Raw genomic sequence first — 21,682 nt, 5'->3', positions numbered from 1 at the left:
AATCCCCAAGTACCTAAACCTATCCCCCACTACCATAAATGGCATCCCCCCTAAATTAGCCCGCTGTGCCAGCTCATTCACCGGGAATACCTCGCTTTTCCCTACATTCAGCTTGTATCCAGAGAATCCTCCAAACCTCCCCAACAGGCCCATACTCCTTGCCATACTCTCCAACGGATCTGAAACATACAGCAAGAGGTCATCGGCATAGAGCGAAACCCGATGCACCCTCTGTCCCCTCATTATGCCCTGCCACTCTGCCGACCCCCTGAGAGCCATCGCCAATGGCTCTATGGCCAGCGCAAACAGCAGTGGCGACAGCGGGCACCCCTGCCTCGTACCCCTGTGTAAGTCAAAGCTTCGTGAGCTCATATCATTCGTCCTCACCCTCGCTCTTGGCGCCACATACAACAACTGCACCCATGCCACAAATCCAAACCTTCCCAAAACTTGGAACAAGTACCGCCACTCCACCCGATCAAATGCTTTCTCTGCGTCCATGGACACCACCACCTCCGGTACCAGAGCTCTCGACGGATTCATCACCACATTCAACAGCTGTCTTATATTGCTCGTGAGCTTCCTGCCCTTCACGAAGCCTGTTTGATCTTCTGCAACCACCCCCGGGACACAATCCTCCATTCTCCCCGCCAACAACTTAGCCAATACTTTCATATCCGTGTTCAATAGTGATATGGGTCTATACGACCCACATTCCACCGGATCCTTCCCTTTTTGGGGGATTAGTGTGATTACTGCCTGCTTCATTGTCTCCGGCAACTCCCCCTTCTCCAGTGCTTCATTAAACGCCCCCAACAGATGTGGTGCCTGGTCCGCTGCAAATTCCTGATAAAATTCTGCTGGGTACCCTTCCAGCCCAGGGGTCTTCCCTGATTTAATACCCCTGATACCATCCAGCACCTCCCTCAGCCCCACACCTGCCTCTTTGCTTCCTCCACCTGGGGAAATTCAAGCTCGTCCAGAAACCACCCCATGTCCCCCTCCTGGGTCTGCATCATAAAGTCCCTGGTAATACTCCCTAAATGCCTCATTTATCTTCCTTGGCTCCGACATCACATTCCCAGCCCCAGTCTAGATCTTCAATATTTAAAAGCATACTTTTTAATATTAAAAAAACCCAGTGTCACTGAGAAAGGAGGACGCTTGGTTCATCCCGATGTTAAACAACAGATGGTCATTGAATATTGAAAGTCAACTCGCCAATTTAATGATTCACTGTACCAGATTTTAACACTGGCCATTAAAAAGGGGAGTAAAATGTTGGCCACCCGTCCTCCCAGAGGACAGCATGAAAACGTGCCCATGAAATAACAAAATTCATGTTGACAAGGGACGCCAATAACAAGAGAAAGAGGCTGGTGGGAACACAGGCAGTGGCTTTAGTTACTATGTTAAATAACCATAGTTTAAATGGTTAATAGCATTTTTAAATCCTTGAAGTTCGTTGATTAGAGTATTACTGCTCGCTTAACGAGATGGTACTGAGTCAGTCACCTCGGTGCAAACTTCCAAACCGATAGTGCTAGGCTCGGCGACATCATGTCAATGGGAACAGTTATGCACAATAGTATTCACTAAGACAAGCACACTTTGGAGGCCTGGAGTAAAAATATATTTTGCTTCCATGATTGCCTGCTTTCAGATCTGCCTACAAACTTTGAAATAAGTCCTGACTATCCTGCAGCTGTGTCATCAAAGGCAATAATACCATGTGATCATATCAGCAATTCTAAGCATGAAAATTTATATTTTTTTAAACAAGATTCTTTATGACTTTGGAAAAGTACTTTGCCCTCAATTATGGAGACATCCATATTAATTTAGCTGGATTTCTGGCAGAAAGCAAAGACCAAAACAAAATATAAAATGTACCCTGAAAACCCTCGGTATAATGAAGGAAACCATTCTAAATGACCAGTTCTGCCAATAAACTGTAAGTAGTAACTCATGTTAAACAGTTCAGGGAATTGTCACCTTACATATAAATAGGAATTGTTTACTATCATGTTAATTACATTTCAATATCCAAATGAATATTCCACCCTTAAAACACCAGCTGGTGTCCATTTTCAGCTCAGCTGTTTGTTTTTATATTTCACCAGCTAAATAATTTTATGGACTTTATCCCATTAGAAATCTGATAAGTCATAAATAGCGCAACCATTAATCTTTGTAACGGAACTCTCCATAGAGAATTTTTACAGTGGCAGTGATTTTCATCCTTTTCTCAAAATCACAAGGCGACTACAGGTCCGACATGAACAGAGAACATGTAGTCTAGCCATTTCTTGTGTATTTGTGTGTGTGTGTGCTTTACCATGACACCATAGCTTCTAAGGGTCAGATTAATTAAGCTCACCAGCAGCTGCAGTGCAACGTGAGAAGCACATTGCCACATTTCCCACCAGTCCTGCCCAATTACCTGCGGCATTCCAGTACTGGACAACTGACATCTAGCACACTGCTCACAAGACTACATTCCCTCTAGTCTCCTGATGCATTTTAAAACAAAATTCTCAATCCTTTGAAAGGACTGAAGAGCCCTGCACCTGCTGCAGCGAGCAATGACAAGTCCCAGTGAGAGGTTTGTCAGTCAGATCTCTGCAGATGCTGTTCTACTTTATATCAGAATTGCATCCAAAGATGGAAATGAGATGACAATCTCATACTCAGACCTCGAAAGTCATTTCTATTTCTAAAAGATGTGGCTTGACAGACTTACAACAGTTAAGCATGTATCCTGGCTTATCTCCAGTGTAAGCAGCTGCAACTAAACATTGTGGTCAATGACAACAAAGCATGAGGTTCCCACATCTCTATCCCCAACAGAATAGGAGACTGGGGATTGGTTATCATTTTCAACAATTTATGGCTACAATTCCACAGTTGCCTAGTAATTTTTTTTTTTTTTTTTTAAAAGAAGTTTCCAACTATTGAGAGAGGGGGGAAAAAGTGAGAAATGGGACAGAGTAGTGTGTTGGATTTGATACTTGCCTTTCGCCTTGGAAGACCAGAGTTCAAGTCCATCTGAACCTAGCAGGAGGGAAGTCTCTTTTAACTAGCAGAGACCAGCTGGTGGTACACATGGGCCAATGGCAGTTTAGCACAAATTATCAATCCCACTCAGTGAGCATAGGAGGCTGCCTTCGTAAATAGAAAAAGGATATAATATTCTTCTGAGGGTAAGAATGTCTAGTGAGAGCATCTTACAGTGTTATACATGACTGAGGAGCGCTTGATGCTGACCAGAGTGCTCAAATACCCATCCTATCGAAGTGGCAGATCATTACAATGTGATACCAACTTGATAATTTCACTCAAAAGTTCTGTGGGGGGGAAAATGAAACTTTCCTATGTACACATTTCCCCCATTAATTATCTGTAAGTCAATAAACTTTCAGAAATTATAGTCAACAATTAGCCTTTAAATGTGAAAATCAGTTATCAGGGCTAGAGCGCACTGATATTAGACAATGAATACTCAAAATCAGAACCAAAGTTTAAGTCATCCTCACCCCAAATAAAGATCACAATGTTACAATTATTTAAAAACACAAACTGGAATGATTTCAAGGCTGCAAAGTAATCTTGGGAGTTGTGATGATTGCTCTAACTGCTGTGCTATGTAAAACATAATCCCTTTGTAACAATTGCACACCAAAAATATAAAATTATACATTAAGAATCCTGTATTTAATTATATGTATTTCCTTAGTCATAATAGCTTGTAATATTGCCGTATTGATTTTACTGCTTAATGATCTAAGCACCACTTTGAATTTATACTTACAACTTTTTAAATAAAATTAAAAGTAGCTACAGAATTTCATCCAAGGATTCAGATTGAAATATAATCTCCACTAAAATATTACCATCCATCATAACCACAGCATACACCTGCTTCTGCATTTTAATCAAACTCTCCTTTCCTTGAGCTCTACGTGTAAACCTAAAATGTGCTCTCGCAGTTTGCAATGTTGAATAAGACCATCAGTTCTGTTCCTGTCTTGTAACAGAAATTATAACCAATTATTTCCCAATAATTACTCAATTAGGATTATGCCAATTACACAAATTTGTTAATTAAAATTTGTAATCCATTAATTTACTGTGAATGTATACACAAACACTTTCAAGTGCTGAATAGAAATGCTTTCAGGGCCATCCCATGAAAGAAGACACTTTTCATTGCTTCACTCTAATTGGTGTCAGCAAGTAATGATTGTTAGTGGCTCACATCAGCGGGCGAACAAGATGACACCCATTTGTTGACATTATAGAGTAAGCTTACAACCTGCCCAAGTCAATTCAGTTTTTTCCCCTGAGTTTTTAATGTATAGCATTTTGGTCAAGACACAATTTTTCAAAACAGCAATTTCCAACATTTAATGGCAAACCGTCATCTTAGACTTCTTAAGGGACCAATGTCAAAGGTACCTATACGTTAAGGGTTGTAACATCTAGATCAATAGTTGGACACTATAGGCTTCAAACCCCACTCAATATTGCACAGATGCATAAAATAATAACCTGATATACATGAAAATCCAAATGTGTGTTATTCTATACTATTGCGCAGGGAACCAATAATTTTTAAAACACTTTTAGGGGACTCACTAATGTGTGCACCCACTACTGATTGATGTAACTAAATATTTTCTCATGAACCTATTGTAAATAAAAGGAGTCTGAAATTTAACACATTACTGCTTGTTAATGGCTTCCTCCGAGCTACCATAAAAATGAAACTTTACAACAGTTGTTCTCACTCCTTTACAACAAACATCCAAACTCATGGGCTGGCCCATTCTATTGGAAATAATGTAGAAGCCAGTGTTCAATTTCTCCGTAATTCGCTCATATGAATTTGAGATAGAGATTCACAGGATACATTAACTGTAAGCTTTGTGTAATAGTATTGGTATTGCTTTGTAATAACTACTTACATCACCCTTCTGAAAGTGCTGCGTTTTAGACTGAAATACAGATGCACACAGTGATATTCTCATCTCAGTGTTTGTACTATAATATGTAACACTTGAATTGTGCCAACTGACCATTCAAATTTGTGTCATTCTTATTCATTATCCCAGTATTAGTCCCGGAATCAGATTATGTGATTGTACAACTGCCTAATTAAAATTTAGGCAGAGACATTCTTTTCCTAATTAATAGTTTTACTAAAAGGTCCAAAGTATTAGGAAGTTAAGCAGATTATTGGGTGTTCACTTTACCAAACTATAATAATAGTTTATCAAATGACAGTTCTAACATTTATTCTTATGGCATTAGAACATTAGCTCTTTAAGAAACATTTGAGAAGTCCTGTAACTGAATAATTTTTTTTTGGTTGTGGTGGGGGTAGGAGAGTAGAGGAAAAGAGAAGCAATACAGACTAGAAAAATATGCCATTTTCATGAAAAATATTTAGCTCAAGTCAACTTCCTTTTAAAAACGTATCATAAAATGTTATTAGGTAAAACTTCAAAAGGTAGCACTTTGTGGCACGACTGAAAGACAAGAAATGATTTTGGTTTTCAGACATTCGCAATGCAACGTAACAGGAAATAGTCATAATACAAGCAATAATGTAATTTATTTAAAATTCACATTAAGATGGTGAACTGGGTAAAAACAATTGTGTAGCAGACTGAATGTGATGGAGCTACTTCCTCATTCAAACAGTGTTGTGGTTTAAATCTCAGAATTCATTTCTCACATAAGCTATAGCTGGAGTCACTTATCAATTCAAGTTAAAATAAAAGTGTACCTACAGTCTGTGATAAGACCATAAGACATAGAAGCAGAATTAGGCCACTTGGCCCATCAAGTCTGCTCCGCCATTCAATCATGGCTAATATTTTTCTCATCCCCATTCTCCTGCCTTCTCCCCGTAACAAATAAAAAAAAACAAGTTAATTCACCTCCCACCCCAACTTCAATTGGTGTAACAAAATTGTGAGGGACATAGACAGGGTAGATCGGAAGGAACTTTCCCCCTCAGTAAAGGGGTCAATATCCAGGGGCATAGTTTAAGGTATTGGGCAGGAGATTTGGAGAAGATCTGATGGAAATCTTTTTCACCAAAGGGTAGTGGAGCTCTGGAACTCACTGCCTGAAAGGGTGGTAGATGCGGGAACCCTCACAACATTTAAGAAGCATTTAGATGAGCACTTGAAACACCATAGCATACAAGGCTATGGACCAAGTTCTGGAAAATGGGATTAGAATAGATAGGTGCTGGATGGCCAACACAGATATGGTCTTTTTGTTCTGTAAAACTCTATGGGTGAGATCTTTCAGCTGTTCATGCGGGTTTCCCAGCAGCATGAGTGGATTCAATGGGAAATCCCATTCACAGCGGCGTGACCAGAAGATCCCACCGCCGGTTAACGATGGGCCACATCCCACCATTGAGAAATATGCCATGCAGAGGCCAGAGAATCTCGCCAACAACTCTATTATTTTGAGGAGTCTATTTCATTCAACCAAAGTTCAAATTAAAAATCACAGATGATTCCACACTCCCAAACAGCAGTACTTCTTCCCAAGCAAGCTTGTTTCACACTCTAAACGATCATCCTCCCCCTGCACTCATTGAATGTACCTAGCCAGGTCACTTACCTCTTCCCAATCTCTCCCCTCGCTCTCTTGCTCCAACATCCCTCACTGCTCCAGACCACACTGTACCCAACCTCATTCAAGACCTCTACCCTATGTAATAGAAACTTTCAATATCTAAACAGCCAAATTTTAGTCAATTTATTCTGCCTCAACGTCTGTGCTACTACAATATTAGAATGTAGAAAGAAACGTAATGGAATACAGTGCTGTTATTTCAAAAGTACTTACATTACTAAATTCATAGTTAGAGCCTTGAACAGCAAATAGAATAGTCAACATAAAATCCTCAGTAAAACTTTTGTTTTAAATGGTAATTATATTCCAGTACCAAACTACAGCTAGACACATAACCAAAATTATTAGAAATTCCTTTTTTTCTGCAAAATGTAACTTGTAAGCTTTAAATTACACATTACTCAGACCTGTATATTTTGATTCTGAAAAGTACCACTAGCCTTGGAGGCTTCCAGTACACATTTGACTAATTATTCCCAAATGCCTTCATAGTCACCACATCATAATTTTCACTGCATTTTTGCCCCTTCTGTGCTCCAACAAATTGCACTAAAACTTTGTCCTTTATTTCTGACATAAAAATCCTTTGTTCGTAAGAAAGCAACTACTTAGATCCATCTACACCAGTCACATGACCAGCAGCTGCCTTGTAAGAATTGTTAGTGTGGGCAGCTGGCAAGTTACTCTATGGCAAGAAATCACTTCCCAATCCTGATTTGTACTGTAGTTTAACACTTAAATAGGCTGCACCAGCAAGAATCTTTTGTGATTTAAGAAAGTTGGCAGCCCTTTAAGCTAATTATCAAGTAGACTGGCAGTAGCATGAATCATGAATAACCTTAATAAGATGAGATTTGTACACATCAGAAATCTCTGTATCTGCTTTTGTTTTTCTTTAACCATCATTTCAAATCCTGCTGCCAAATTTCAACAAGATATTTGGAACATCTTTATAGTCTACTTGTGCTATTATTGTAGTAATGCCGAGTTGTTGGGGAAACATTACCTTTTCCCCTTACACAAGGTGAAAAGCATTGATATCTGAGACTTCATCAGCATTTAAGCATGCGTTCTTTGCATCTTTTAAAATGCTCATTTTCTGCAACACAATATTTGGCATTTGACTATGCTGCTTTATTAGAAAGATGAATCAGAAGAATCTAAAATGTAAAGGGCATTAAGTAATTCACTGCAATTTCATCAGATTATTTGAAAAAGTGAAATCAATCTTCCTGCAAACCTCAAAGAGAGTTCAACATTTCACACAGCATGTAATTTGCATAAGCAGAAAGGAGATACGTTAGTAAAGGAATTGGTTATGCACAAACATAGTATGATTGTAATTTTCTGCTTCAGAACACACAAGGAAATTACCATACAGCAGCAACTTTAGTTAAAAGTAATCTATAATTTTCAACTTCAAAATGTAATATTTTTAAATTATAAAAAGGATTGCAAAACAGTAATCCATTAACTAGTTCAGCTACAAATCTCTAATAAGTGATTATTTAACAGGATGATTCAAAGATTTAAAGCTAACATATTGCAGAGAATCTGAATAGCACACAAATACTGTCAGTTACCTTTCAATACAGATCCTTTTCTTTCACATCATTACTTTGTTCAGTTAGATCTTTTAATGCTACATACAGCAATACAGTCTTGCCAACTGTTCCATGCAGTAATTTCAAATTAGAACGGCACTTTTAGGCTGCATTTCCAAACAAAAAATAGAATGGGATCAAAACGTTCCGTACTTCTTTGCAAATAAATTAAGACAGCCTCAGAAAGGTTATTCAAGTGTGTATAGCCAACAATTATATTATCAATTTCTGGATTTTATTTTTTTTAAAGCCCTTTATTATTGCAGCAGATCAAAAAAGTGATCTTGACCAAATCAACAAATTGTATTAAAATAAAAATTATTATTAAGGTTATGGATTAATTATTCAGGTTTATATTCCACAGGTTCCTTTATTCAAGATTTTTTAAAATGCATTTGAGAATGTCCTGTGGCTTGGGGCAATATTTGTATGTTTAAGAATGACCTGGAAACTGAAGAATACCCATCAACTTGCAGTCATGAAATGAAATGTGCATCATATCTCATTCCTCTCCAACATATTATGCCTACCATCTTCATATCTAAATATGTAAAAAACATATTTTAAAAATCTGTATTAATGTGAATAGAGAATTAATGAACATTTGTACAAAAAGAAACACAACTTGTATTTATATTGCACTTTTCAAGACTACTGTCTCAAAGTGATTTGCAGCCAGTGAAGTACTTTTGAAGTGTAATCACTGTTGTAATGTGGGAAACATGGCAGTCAATGTGTGGACAGTAAGCTCCCACAAACAGCAATGTGATAATGACCAAATAATGTTTTTATTCTTTCATGCACTGAGGGCACCACTGGTTAGGTGCGAGGTGTTTCACAGGTAAAAATATATAATACTTCCCATTTGGTTATTTCAGCTGCCCTGATAGTTTATTAAATATCACCACTGATAATATCAACTACCAAATATATATCAAAAAGCCATGAGATAAATTATTTCCATTGAAAGTCTCTTTAAAAGTTCTGACTGGGATCTCAATGCTGACACTATCCACTTAAATACTTATATTAAGCAGCACAGTAAAGACAGGCATGGATATGCACCTTTACATGCGCTAACTACTAATTTGATGGAGCAGGGAGCATTCACATTATGACTGCTATCTACAATCTTTAATTTTGTCTTTAAAATATACACTAATTGCAACAAAGGCGTAAATCTAGCTTTGTGACAATATTAAAGCTGGACCTGCTACTCGCAAGCAAGTCTGTATGGCTTGATATATCATCCTTTCCCTGTAATTCTGTTGCAGTTGCAAAATTAGAAACATTTCAATTGCTTTATTACCATCAAGTGGATCAAGCCCAAATTATCTCATATAATAAACACTCATTCCGGAAGAAGTCAATATTTATAGGTAACTATGGAAATATATGTGCAGGATCAAATGTTTCAAAAATGCACATCTATTTTAGTGATTAGTTAACAAATAACCAAAACATTTTCATGACCATTATATTTTGCCAAATAGCCCCTATAATAACAATTACATTTCTACACTGAGTATTAGCACTTGCAGACAATGAAAATATTTTGTGGTTCGGCTTTTCTACATTTGCACAGTAACATTGCAACATGGGGCGGAAAGTCAACTAGCAAGATTCATCAGATAGGAGACGTCATTGGAATCCTGAAGGCTCTTTCATACATCAATTACACGAAGAATGTATCAAATTGATATTGTGACACTGTTAAATCTTCAAACATTCTACTATTTCAGAATGAAAAGGCTCAGACTCATTTTTATATCGCAATGAAAGTCACACCCAATACCAAAGAAACCAAGGTTGAATTGTCAGCTTTCTTGAAGCACATGACAAAATGTCTTCACCATATAGCGAGAGGAAGGACACTGAATTCCTCTCTTTATCTTAAATCTGTGGCATGAAGGCAGAATGTCACCTTTCCTAACATTTGAACATATTTACCAGGAAATAATAGTGCAAAGCAATATTAAAATAATCGGTTCTATAATCTGTGTCCTGAATCGCAAAGCAGGTACTTCGGTCCAAAGCACACACACACGCACATACAGCTGCAGGCTTTATTATTCAATCGGGAATAAACTCTGATTCAGACTGGTACAAACATTACTGCACGTGTTGCACAGACTGCTTGCGGCCGCCACAGTTTGTCTTCCTGCTTGTGTACACAGTCTCTATGGTTCCTAAAGGCTGGAAGGAGACCACAGGTATACACTCTGAGGCGGAATGCCAGAAGAAAATGCAGGCGATGGTGGTCAAATGCAAACATTCCAGGTAATCACAAGGGTGCATTCATTTCGTCGGAGTGATCGCAGGTATGAAATGGCTCTAACTAGTCAAGGGCGCTACATTATTTTCAAGTTATAATTCATCAAATTCGAATAAGCTTGACGGGCTTCCTGCACCGCAAAACCTGTAAATCCAGACTGAAGCTCAAGCTCCAGCTGTCAAAGTCGTTCTATTCTGGATTGGATGCCCCTAGAACATTTACTACAGCCTGTCCTTATGCAATCCCCAATTTGATAAAACACAACTGGGGGGAAAAAGAGAAATAGTTTATCCGACAATCGCCACAATTCAGGTGTAGCCAAATGTTGTTAACCCAGTTAACATTGCTGCGAAATATTCTCAGGTTCAAGCGTCACCCCAGCTAGGGGGAATCCATTCATCTCAAAAGACGCAACCCCGCTTTCTAACGCGGCTTACTTATTCAAAAGCAATAACCTTTTTTTTGTCATCAAGCCACCGATTTTTAATTTAGCTCATTCCACTTCAGTCACATCGCAAAGCTCAATGAATGACAGAAATAGTGCTCCCAGCTCCGGAGCCAGCAACTCTGGCCATCTCATTCATCATAATTACAAGCAGACAAAATCAAATTGGCTTCAGCGATTCCTGTCCAGGGCAAAAGTTGTTTTCTCACACAGTTTGCGCAATAAAATCATATCACAGATGACAACTGATAAGAACCTTACAGCATGACATTCCTATGGCTTATACACACACACATATCAAAATCAGTAAAACAAACAGTTTTTTAAAAAATCTCCCCCCCCCCCCCCCCCCCCCCCAATGACTTGAACCTGCATTTCTGAGAGGAGAGAGGAAGATATTCACATTCAAACACAAAATTCTAACAAATCAGTTTCGAGGTTCATTAGTAAATGGGGGAGGGGGTGCATAATGTTTAAAATCTCCACACAGCGCGACCAGAAAATATTGGAAAACTGACAGTGAAGACGATAAAATTAAATACAGCGTTCACTCTTTCCGAACAACACCCTTAAAATGTCCTCTGTAATGCAGTTGCAGCATCGTCTGGTTATTTAAAGGAATCTCCCGTTCTAGCTGGTTTTTACCTGGGTAGAAATCTTTGGATTTGGACAGTTTGATCGTGGCAGCCGTCTCCTTCTGCAGCTGGACAATGGTCTGTCCTCCTTTTCCAATGATAGATCCGGCAGCATAGCTAGGTATAAGGACTTTTAAAAAATATTGGCCGTCTTCTGCGAGAGGAAAACGAATAGATTATTGCAAGCACAGACACAAGGCAAAGACAGATCCCCAGCCCAGCCCAGCCAGCCCCCCCCCCCCCCCCCCCGCCGAGCCCCACTGCCCCTCTCTCCCCTCAAATCTCTTGCAAAACGGAATAATCCTAAATCTGTCCACTTGCTCATTTTTGAAAAACGGGGCATGAGATGTAGCTAGCTCCCTGGGAAAAAAAAAATATTTTTTTTGCTCCATGCAAGTACATGATCAAATTTGGATAAACTATTGGACATTATAAAAAGAAACAGTCGCTGTGCGCCAAACGCCACAAAAATAAATGACATTTTGTGATGCAGAGGAAGAAAGAGTGCCTCTGCGTACCCATGTTTAGAAGGATTTTGAATAATGTATCAGAAGATGATGACAGTCGTGGTTTCCATGGTGATGGTGAATTTGTAATTGACCTATAAAACCGCGCTGTTTGCGTGGAGCGCAGTTAAATATCTCCACATACCGCACTGTGTCAATAAATAAACGCAGTTTAACCGAGAACAGTTCCGCAGCAGCTCTGATGATTGCTTACTGTTTATTTACTTTCAGAGAACATAATTAACATACACGTGAATGAATCAGTGAGCCCTTTCTCGGTGGGCGGGGGGGGGGGGGGGGTGAGATGCCAGCCTCTCTGCAAAACTTCAGATTCTATATCTGATCCCGGGCAGCACAAAATACACATTCAGGACAACAATCCCAGCTTCTCTTCAGCTGCTGCTATTAGAGAGCGGTGATCACTTTAAGCTCATTAATTAAGGGATCACTTTAAGCCAAGCCCAATGCCAGCTTTCATTCTGACCACAGGTAACGAACCACACTGTCAGTCACAGAATCTAAACAAGGTGGGGGCAGAGAGATGGAGAGAGACGGGACAATATCCGCACCCGTGGCACCCAACAGCTCAAGGCTGTTATTGATAAACAGAACACCGAACCCCCCCAACCAACAGCATTGCTCGCTGGTGACCGGTTAAGTAGCAAATGCACAAGCTCCTGCTATCCATAGAAGGCCATTAGCCACACAACCCTTTCTCCAGTATTAAAATGCAACAAACTGATATGGGGGGGAACTCCCGCTAGTCACCCCACAGTCCAAATTGGAATAGTTTCTGCTCAGTTCAAGTCCACCCGCCGCTCTGGCGAATGATTCCCACCATTCAGGCACTAAAGGCAAGGTCCGTTATTTTTAAGAAAATCAGAAGCAATAAAAATATTTTAATGGATTACGAAAAAAAACAGACGCCATTTTTCCAAGGATTGATATATATATCTACATATATAGTTGTATATTTGTAAGCCAATCTCCAGTGGAGGAAATGGAGCTACCCACCGCCAGTGTTGGTTCTCTTGGTGTTGCCCGCTTCAGGAGGAGCTTCGAGCGGCCGCTTTCTGGAGTCGGGAGGATCCAGGTCTATGGGAAGCCCGGTGTGGGTCCCGTTCTGCTGAATTGGAGCTGCCGCCATCATGATGAGGATGGAGATGAGAAGAATGAAGATGTTGGGGCTTGATGTTTCGCGGTCTCTTGGAAAGATGCGCGGATAGGATTGAGGGGGAAAAAAATGAAAACAGCAATGTGTCGGTGATGTCTGTAGAGAGGGGATGGATGAAGAAAGGGGAGGAGGGAGGGAGGGAGAGAGGGATGGTGACAGACAGGCAGAGAGCGAGAGAGAGATGTGTGTGTGGCAGTGTGACGGGAATCCCGCTCCTATTCCGCCGCCGCTCTCAGACTCGCTTCTCTCATTGTGTGTTGGGGGGTGGGGGGAGAAAGGGGGCGATTTGGGGGGAGGGGGTCAGAGGTCACTCAGCCCCTCCCCCCCTCTCACACAACCTAACCCCACCCTCCGCCCACTCTCCTGATTGACAGCTCCACTAGCCAATAGAATCACCCCTTGGCCCCTCTGGGGCCCCGCCTTCTATTCCCGCCCTCCAATCAGGTCGCTCCTGGTGCGGGACATCCGCTAGGGGAGCCTGCGCAATGTCCCCATTTGGGAGTCGGCAACCACCGGGTTTTTTAGAAGCTTTTAAATCGCAGGCGAAACACCAACAGGAAACTCTCGTAGCCGGAGAGTATTCACTTCAGCATTGTCCCTTTAACCCGCTCCTGGGAGTGACTGCGCTCCTCCCCAGCCCCCCTCCTCCTCAGGGGGTGTACTCGCTCCGGGATTGCGTGCCCTGAATTTCAGGCAGTGGGAAGCGGAGCTGCAGGCAGATGCAGCCTGAGGAAGGCTTGGTGCATTTCCCAATCACATCCTTCTCTAACATCAGCTCGCAGCTTTCACTCTCCTCTGAATTGCCAGGCAATTTAATCATTGCACTTTCCAGAAACCGCTCGGATCGCCGGATTAATAAACAGAAGCAGCAAATGCTCACCTGTTCCAAGTAGCTCACTTTCGGCCATCTCGTGTGTTTGGCTGCGAGAAAAAAGATCATTCGCTGCAACATGCAAACGTTGTCACATTTGAAAATGAAAGTAATGTTCACCGATGTTAGTTCCCTTCTTGATTTCCTAGCCTATCATACAACGATTCCACTTGAGTGCAACATGTCCTCGCGTTGCTTCAAGAAGGGTAAATGTTACAATTATTTTGCAGAAAAATATCGCTAAATAGTAACACCGATTGTCAAAGCGATAGCCTTGCTCTCCGAATGTATTATTAGGGGCTCTAACATTGAAACATTAATACAGTTTCATTTTTTTTGAAAGGAAAGAAAGATATTTTTAGGTAGACGAATAAATAAATAAAGTTGCTAAATAAACTTTGTAAAAGTTAAGCACCAAATTCGTTCGCACACTGGGGGCATCGTTTTTCTGTTTCACGAAAGAAATGCCAGCAAAATACAATCATTTGGTTGAAATATTTCAACTGAGCAGCTTCCAAAATAATGCAGTACGTCCATCCCTTGTCGCACAGATGTATTTTTCAAACCACTCTCATTGTAATATGTTGCTGTCAGCCGCATCATGGATTCGGCAAAACATCACCCACTTTCGACTGTTTTTAATACAAGTTGGCAAAAAGCTGTAAAAGTGTCTGTCATCACAAAGATACTTATGGGATAATAACGATGCTGGTCGTTGACCCAAGTTGTAATTTGATTTCCATGTGTAGTCCTAATTGGAACTGCTGTGGATTTCTTTAAAACGTAATTGCAAACGATGCCAGAATGGAGCATTAACTGCAGAGACGCAAAACAATGTGGAAAAGACGTAAGAAGCGAGAGGTGAAGAACTTCAGCAGTCTACCCACGCTGTACTCGGCCTGAACATCTAATGGTTGTTGTCATTAAGCTTTGAAGTAGAATTGCTTGTTGTATAACATGACTGGAATATCAATTCATCGCGGCAATCTACCAAGTTAAATAGTGTCGAACTCCATGCTATCTTGTTTGGTTATTATTGGTTCTCTGAATTTGATTTTCTCACAAGCAAGGATATTTGTTATATTCTATATAAATAATGGTGTATGTTAGGAATACCAAAACAGAACAAGCAAATGGTTGCGTCAATATCCTGTAAGTGCAAAAATGTTCAATTCTCTACATTAAGCGGCAATAATTTTGAAAAAATCGCCTGTCATCAAAGGGCTCAGACCCAAGCGCAGAATCCAGAAACCTAGAACATCGTTTCGTAAGTTCTTTTTGCACTTTACCCAAATTAGGTTTGTCACAATTTTTATTTCAGGTGTCCTAATGATATACAGAAAATAAATCTTTCAGAAAGTATGATTGAGGGAAGGAAATCCTTTGATATGATTGGCCGTTACCCTATGAGATCTCACAGATGTGGATGTTTATTGGTGCAGAGCTGAACCAGCTGAATCTACGAGATATTTTTTATTTTAGAGGCTTATGGAATCATAAAATTTACAGTGCAGAAGGAGGCCACGGTACAGAAGGCCTTTGGATATATGACCATCATCCATCCAATTAATGTGACAGCCAGTGGAAGTGTCATTGGCTTGGCAATGAGTTTATTTTGGTGGAATTACAATGCCCCAGAACCTCCGAGTTGGTGACTCCATCCTGCCAAGAGATGCCAAGGATATCTTTGAGACAGCAAAGGTGAAAATTGTCTAGCTTTTTCTCCTGCCAGGCAGGAGTCCAGGTCTCAGAACTGTAGAGGAGTGGATTAAGGATGCAGGTTTAGTAGACTCACAGTTTGGTGTTCACAGTCAGGTTGCTGTTGTTCCACACTCTCTTAGTCAGTTTGGACAGTACAGCCGCAGCTTTTAAAATGTGTGTATTGATTTCAGCATTGGGTGACAGATTGTTGGTACTTGTGGAGCTTAGATATGTGAAGCTATCAACAACCTACAGTATAGGGTTAAGGAAAATCCCAAGGCTTTTTACACGTACATAAAAAGCAAGAGGGTAGCCAGGGAAAGGGTTGGCCCACTGAAGGATAGGCAAGGGAATCTATGTGTGGAGCCAGAGGAAATGGGCGAGGTACTAAATGAATACTTTGCATCAGTATTCACCAAAGAGAAGGAATTGGTAGATGTTGAGTCTGGAGAAGGGGGTGTAGATAGGCTGGGTCACATTGTGATCCAAAAAGACGAGGTGTTGGGTGTCTTAAAAAATATTAAGGTAGATAAGTCCCCAGGGCCTGATGGGATCTACCGCAGAATACTGAAGGAGGCTGGAGAGGAAATTGCTGAGGCCTTGACAGAAATCTTTGGATCCTCTCTGTCTTCAGGGGATGTCCCGGAGGACAGGAGAATAGCCAATGTTGTTCCTCTGTTTAAGAAGGGGAGCAAGGATAATCCCGGGAACTACAGGCCGGTGAGCCTTACTTCAGCGGTAGGGAAATTACTGGAGAGAATTCTTCGAGACAGGATCTACTCCCATTTGGAAGCAAATGGACGTATTAGTGAGAGGCAGCACGGTTTTGTGAAGGGGAGATCGTGTCTCACTAACTTGATAGAGTTTTTCGAGGAGGTCACTAAGATGATTGATGCAGGTAGGGCAGTAGATGTTGTCTATATGGACTTCAGTAAGGCCTTTGACAAGGTCCCTCATGGTAGACTAGTACAAAAGGTGAAGTCACACGGGATCAGGGGTGAGCTGGCAAGGTGGATACAGAACTGGCTAGGCCATAGAAGGCAGAGAGTAGCAATGGAGGGATGCTTTTCTAATTGGAGGGCTGTGACCAGTGGTGTTCCACAGGGATCAGTGCTGGGACCTTTGCTCTTTGTAGTATATATAAATGATTTGGAGGAAAATGTAACTGGTCTGATTAGTAAGTTTGCAGATGACACAAAGGTTGGTGGAATTGCGGATAGCGATGAGGACTGTCGGAGGATACAGCAGGATTTAGATTGTCTGGAGACTTGGGCGGAGAGATGGCAGATGGAGTTTAATCCGGAAAAATGTGAGGTAATGCATTTTGGAAGGTCTAATGCAGGTAGGGAATATACAGTGAATGGTAGAACCCTCAAGAGTATTGAAAGTCAAAGAGATCTAGGAGTACAGGTCCACAGGTCATTGAAAGGGGCAACACAGGTGGAGAAGGTAGTCAAGAAGGCATACGGCATGCTTGCCTTCATTGGCCGGGGCATTGAGTATAAGAATTGGCAAGTCATGTTGCAGCTGTATAGAACCTTAGTTAGGCCACACTTGGAGTATAGTGTTCAATTCTGGTCACCACACTACCAGAAGGATGCGGAGGCTTTAGAGAGGGTGCAGAAGAGATTTACCAGAATGTTGCCTGGTATGGAGGGCATTAGCTATGAGGAGCGGTTGAATAAACTCGGTTTGTTCTCACTGGAACGAAGGAGGTTGAGGGGCGACCTGATAGAGGTATACAAAATTATGAGGGGCATAGACAGAGTGGATAGTCAGAGGCTTTTCCCCAGGGTAGAGGGGTCAATTACTAGGGGGCATAGGTTTAAGGTGAGAGGGGCAAGGTTTAGAGTAGATGTACGAGGCAAGTTTTTTACGCAGAGGGTAGTGGGTGCCTGGAACTCGCTACCGGAGGAGGTAGTGGAAGCAGGGACGATAGGGACATTTAAGGGGCATCTTGACAAATATATGAATAGGATGGGAATAGAAGGATATGGACCCAGGAAGTGTAGAAGATTGTAGTTTAGTCGGGCAGCATGGTCGGCACGGGCTTGGAGGGCCGACGGGCCTGTTCCTGTGCTGTACATTTCTTTGTTCTTTGTTTGTAATATTGTCAATGCTGATTGATGGCAGTCTGATAACAGCCTGAACCAATACTCTATTTGTCTTCCTGATACTGCTGATCAAACCCAAATCCTTACAGGTGTGAGAGAGTCTGTCCATTTGTCACTACAGGTATTCTTCAGTTTTGAATTCTGGCGCGGCATCATCAGTTTAGAGTAACTCTCTGAAAAGAAATTAGCAGATCTTTGTCTTTGATCGCAGTTGAGCAAGGCTAAACAACTTCCTGTCATTTTGGTATGTAAATAGAGACCCTCTCTAGATGTCCCAAAGACGCACGACTGAAGAAGAATATGCCAAAGAATGCCGGTGCCATAACCCAACCCAGTTTAACCCCACTGCAGATCTCAAAGGGTTCCGATGTTGCCTTGTCATGGCTGACCTTATCCAACAAATTGTCGTGGAGAATGGAGATCATAATGAACAGCTTCAGCATGAAGCTAATTGTCATGCCTACAAAGTTATAGAATCTTTTGATAAAGTGACCAAGTGTGTGGATGAAGGCAGTGCAGTTGATGTAGTTTATATGGATTTTAGCAATGCCTTGACAAGGTCCCACATGGGAGATTGATTAAGATGGTTGAAGCAGTTGGAGTTCAATAAAACCTGGCGAGATGGATCATTAACTGGTTTAGTAATAGTTTGGATTTTGTTTGGCTTTTGTTTATTGCCACGTGTACTGAGGTACAGTGAAAGGTATTTTTCGGCGAGCAGCTCAACAGACCATTAAGTACATGAAAAGAAAGTAAAAGAAAATACATAATAGGGCAACACAGGGTATACAATGTAACGACATAACACCTGCACCAGGTGACGCATACAGGGATGTAGTGTTAATCAGGTCAGTCCATAAGAGGGTCGATTAGGAGTCTGGTAATAGCAGGGAAGAATCTGTTTTTGAGTGTGTTCGTGCGTGTTCTCAGATTTTTGCATCTCCTGCCTGATGGAAGGAGTTGGAAGAGTGAGTAAGCAGGGTGGGAGGGGTCTTTGATTATGCTGCCCGCTTTCCCCAAGCAGCGGAAGGTGCAGATGGAGTCAATGGATGGTAGGCAGGTTTGTGGATTGGACTCGGCTGTGTTCACAACTCTCTGAAGTTTCTTGCAGTCCTGGGCCAAGCAGTTGCCATACCAGGCTGTGTTGCAGCCCGATAGGATGCTTTCTATGGTGCATCTGTAAAGTTGGTAAGAGCTAATGTGGACATGCAAAATTTCCTTAGTTTCCTGAGGAAGTATAGGCGCTGTTGGGCTTTCTTGGTGGTAGCGTCAACGCAGGTGGACCAGGACAGATTTTTGGAGATGTGTACCCCTAGGAATTTGAAGCTGCCAACCATCTCCACGTCAGCCCCGTTGCTGCTGACGGGTGTGTACAGTACTTTGCATCCTGAAGTCAATGATCAGCTCTTTAGTTTTGCTGGCATTGAGGGAGAGATTGTTGTCGCTGCACCACTCCACTAGGTTCTCAATCTGCCTCCTGTATTTTGACACGTTATTATTCGTGATCCGGCCCACTATGGTCGTATCGTCAGCAAACTTGTAGATGGAGTTGGAACGAAATTTTGCCACGCAGTTGTGTGTGTACAGGGAGTAGAGTAGGGGACTAAGTACACAGCCTTGTGGGGCCCCGGTATTGAGGACTATTGTGGAGGAGGTGTTGTTTATTCTTACTGATTGTCGTCTGTGGGTCAGAAAGTCGAGGATCCAGTTGCAGAGTGAGGAGCCAAGTCCTGTTTTGGAGCTTTGAAATGAGCTTGGCTGAGATTATAGTGTTGAAAGCAGAGCTGCAGTCAATAAATAGGAGTTTTATAACAGGACACAAAGGTGGTGGTAGAAAGCTGTTTGAGTAACTGGAGGCCGGTGTCCAGTGGCGACCACAGGGATTTGTGCTGGGTCCCTTATTGTTTGTTATATATAAATTATATAGCTGAGAACGTGTTTTTTTGGGGGGGGGGGATGATAAGCATGTTTGCCGATGACTGATGGTCACCAGTGAAGAAGGGGGTCATAGGTTACAGTATTACGATCCCTGACCAGGCCCCAACAGTGGCTAGGATACTGGACCAAAAACTCTAATTTTCTTTTGAGACTGTGTGGAAAGATCGATTCATTCCAGGAGTGATTACATGAAGAAATATGACTTGGTTATTTTAAAACAAAACTTTATTATAACTACAATATAATAATAATCTTTATTGTCACAAGTAGGCTTACATTAACACTGCAATTAAGTTATTGTGAAAATCCCTTAGTGGCCACATTCTGGCACCTGTTCAGGTACACGGAGGGAGAATTCAGAATGTCCAAATTACCTAACAGCACATCTTTCAGAACTTGTGGGAGGAAACCGGAACACCCGGAGGAAACCCACGCAGATATGGGGAGAACGTACAGACTCCGCACAGACAGTGACCCAAGCCGGGAATTGAACCTGGTACCCTGGCGCTGTAGCAACAGTGCTAACCATGTAATATTCAACTTTTTAACTTAAAACCCAAAAAGAACCGCTTACACGTACACCTTAAAACTACTATTCAATTTCCCATTAAACAACAAGAAAATACAACACTCAATTAAGCTTAAACAAACAAGGCATAAAGTGATACTTGCATTACAAAGTAAATCCTGGCTCTTGTGAGAACCCCTTCAGACTTTAGCTGAATGTATTCAAATGGTTGCTTCAACTGTGTTTCTGTGAACTATTATCACTTATTAAGCAATCTCACTGGGAAAGAAAACTGCCTCTCTGATCACTCAAGAAAGACAAGGGTTGTAGATCAGAGATCAGACTTTACTTCCAAAAGCCTTTCTCCAAAAACCCTGTCCTCCAGCAGCTTTCTACAAACTGCCTGGAGTGGTGGTGGTGGTGGTGGTGGAGGGGGGGGGGGGGGGCATGTTGGCTCAGTGGTTAGCACTGCTGCCTATGGCGCTGCGGACCTGGGTTCAATCCCGGCCCCGACTCTCTGTGTGGAGTTTGCACATTCTCCCTGTGTCTGCATGGGTTTCACCCCCACAACCCAAAGATGTGCAGGTTAGATGGATTGGCCATGCTAAATTGCCCCTTAATTGGAAAAAACTGGGTGTTCTCAATTTTTAAAAAAGCTTACTCCAAAGTCTCTCCTCAGCTTCTCAAAATCTCTCTCTCTCTCTTAGCTCTATCCCAGCACTGACCTCATCGCCTCAAGAAATGAAAAATGAAATGAAAATCGCTTATTGTCACAAGTAGGCTTCAAATGAAGTTACTGTGAAAAGCCCCTAGTCGCCACATTCCGGCGCCTGTTCGGGGAGGCTGGTACGGGAATTGAACCGTGCTGCTGGCCTGCCTTGGTCTGCTTTCAAAGCCAGTGATTTAGCCCTGTGCTAAAAAGAAACAGTCTCTCAGCAGGCTTTGAACCCTTGACTTGTCCACTACATTTGTAATCCACTTTCCGAAAATCTTCCAATCGTCACCACAGGAAGATATAGATGTGTTGATCAGATGGGCAGAGCAGTGGCAGATGATATTTAACCCTGATAAGTGTGAAGTGATGCACTTTGGAATAAGAAACAGGACAAGGGAGTATTTCATGAATGGCAGGACACTTGGAAGCTCAGAGGAACAGATGCATCTTGGGGTACTTGTTCACAGATCCCTAAGGTGGCAGAGCAGGTGAATAGGGTAGCTAAGTAGACATATGGGTCATTTGCCTTTATCACT

The 21,682-nt window shown here is 41.6% G+C and overlaps 1 protein-coding gene across 2 annotated transcripts in view; it reads right to left on the bottom strand.

Annotated features, from left to right (window-relative positions):
- Positions 1-13,574, bottom strand: part of LOC140396150 (RNA-binding protein Nova-1) — a 428,879-nt gene extending 415,305 nt beyond the window's left edge. The window contains exons 1-2 of one of the 2 annotated variants that reach the window (XM_072484340.1): positions 13,140-13,574; positions 11,630-11,773 (exon numbers count right to left, since the gene is read on the bottom strand). In XM_072484340.1, the coding sequence (XP_072340441.1) occupies positions 11,630-11,773; positions 13,140-13,275 (280 nt within the window). In that variant the 5' untranslated portion in view covers positions 13,276-13,574. The remainder of the gene's footprint in view (positions 1-11,629; positions 11,774-13,139) is intronic. The other variant, XM_072484329.1, reaches the window with a different exon arrangement.
- Positions 13,575-21,682: the final 8,108 nt, after the last annotated feature.

The sequence above is a fragment of the Scyliorhinus torazame genome, chromosome 2 (assembly GCF_047496885.1).
Source record: "Scyliorhinus torazame isolate Kashiwa2021f chromosome 2, sScyTor2.1, whole genome shotgun sequence".
In the NCBI taxonomy this organism is placed as follows: Eukaryota; Metazoa; Chordata; class Chondrichthyes; order Carcharhiniformes; family Scyliorhinidae; genus Scyliorhinus; species Scyliorhinus torazame.
This window is presented reverse-complemented; position numbering and strand designations above follow the sequence as displayed.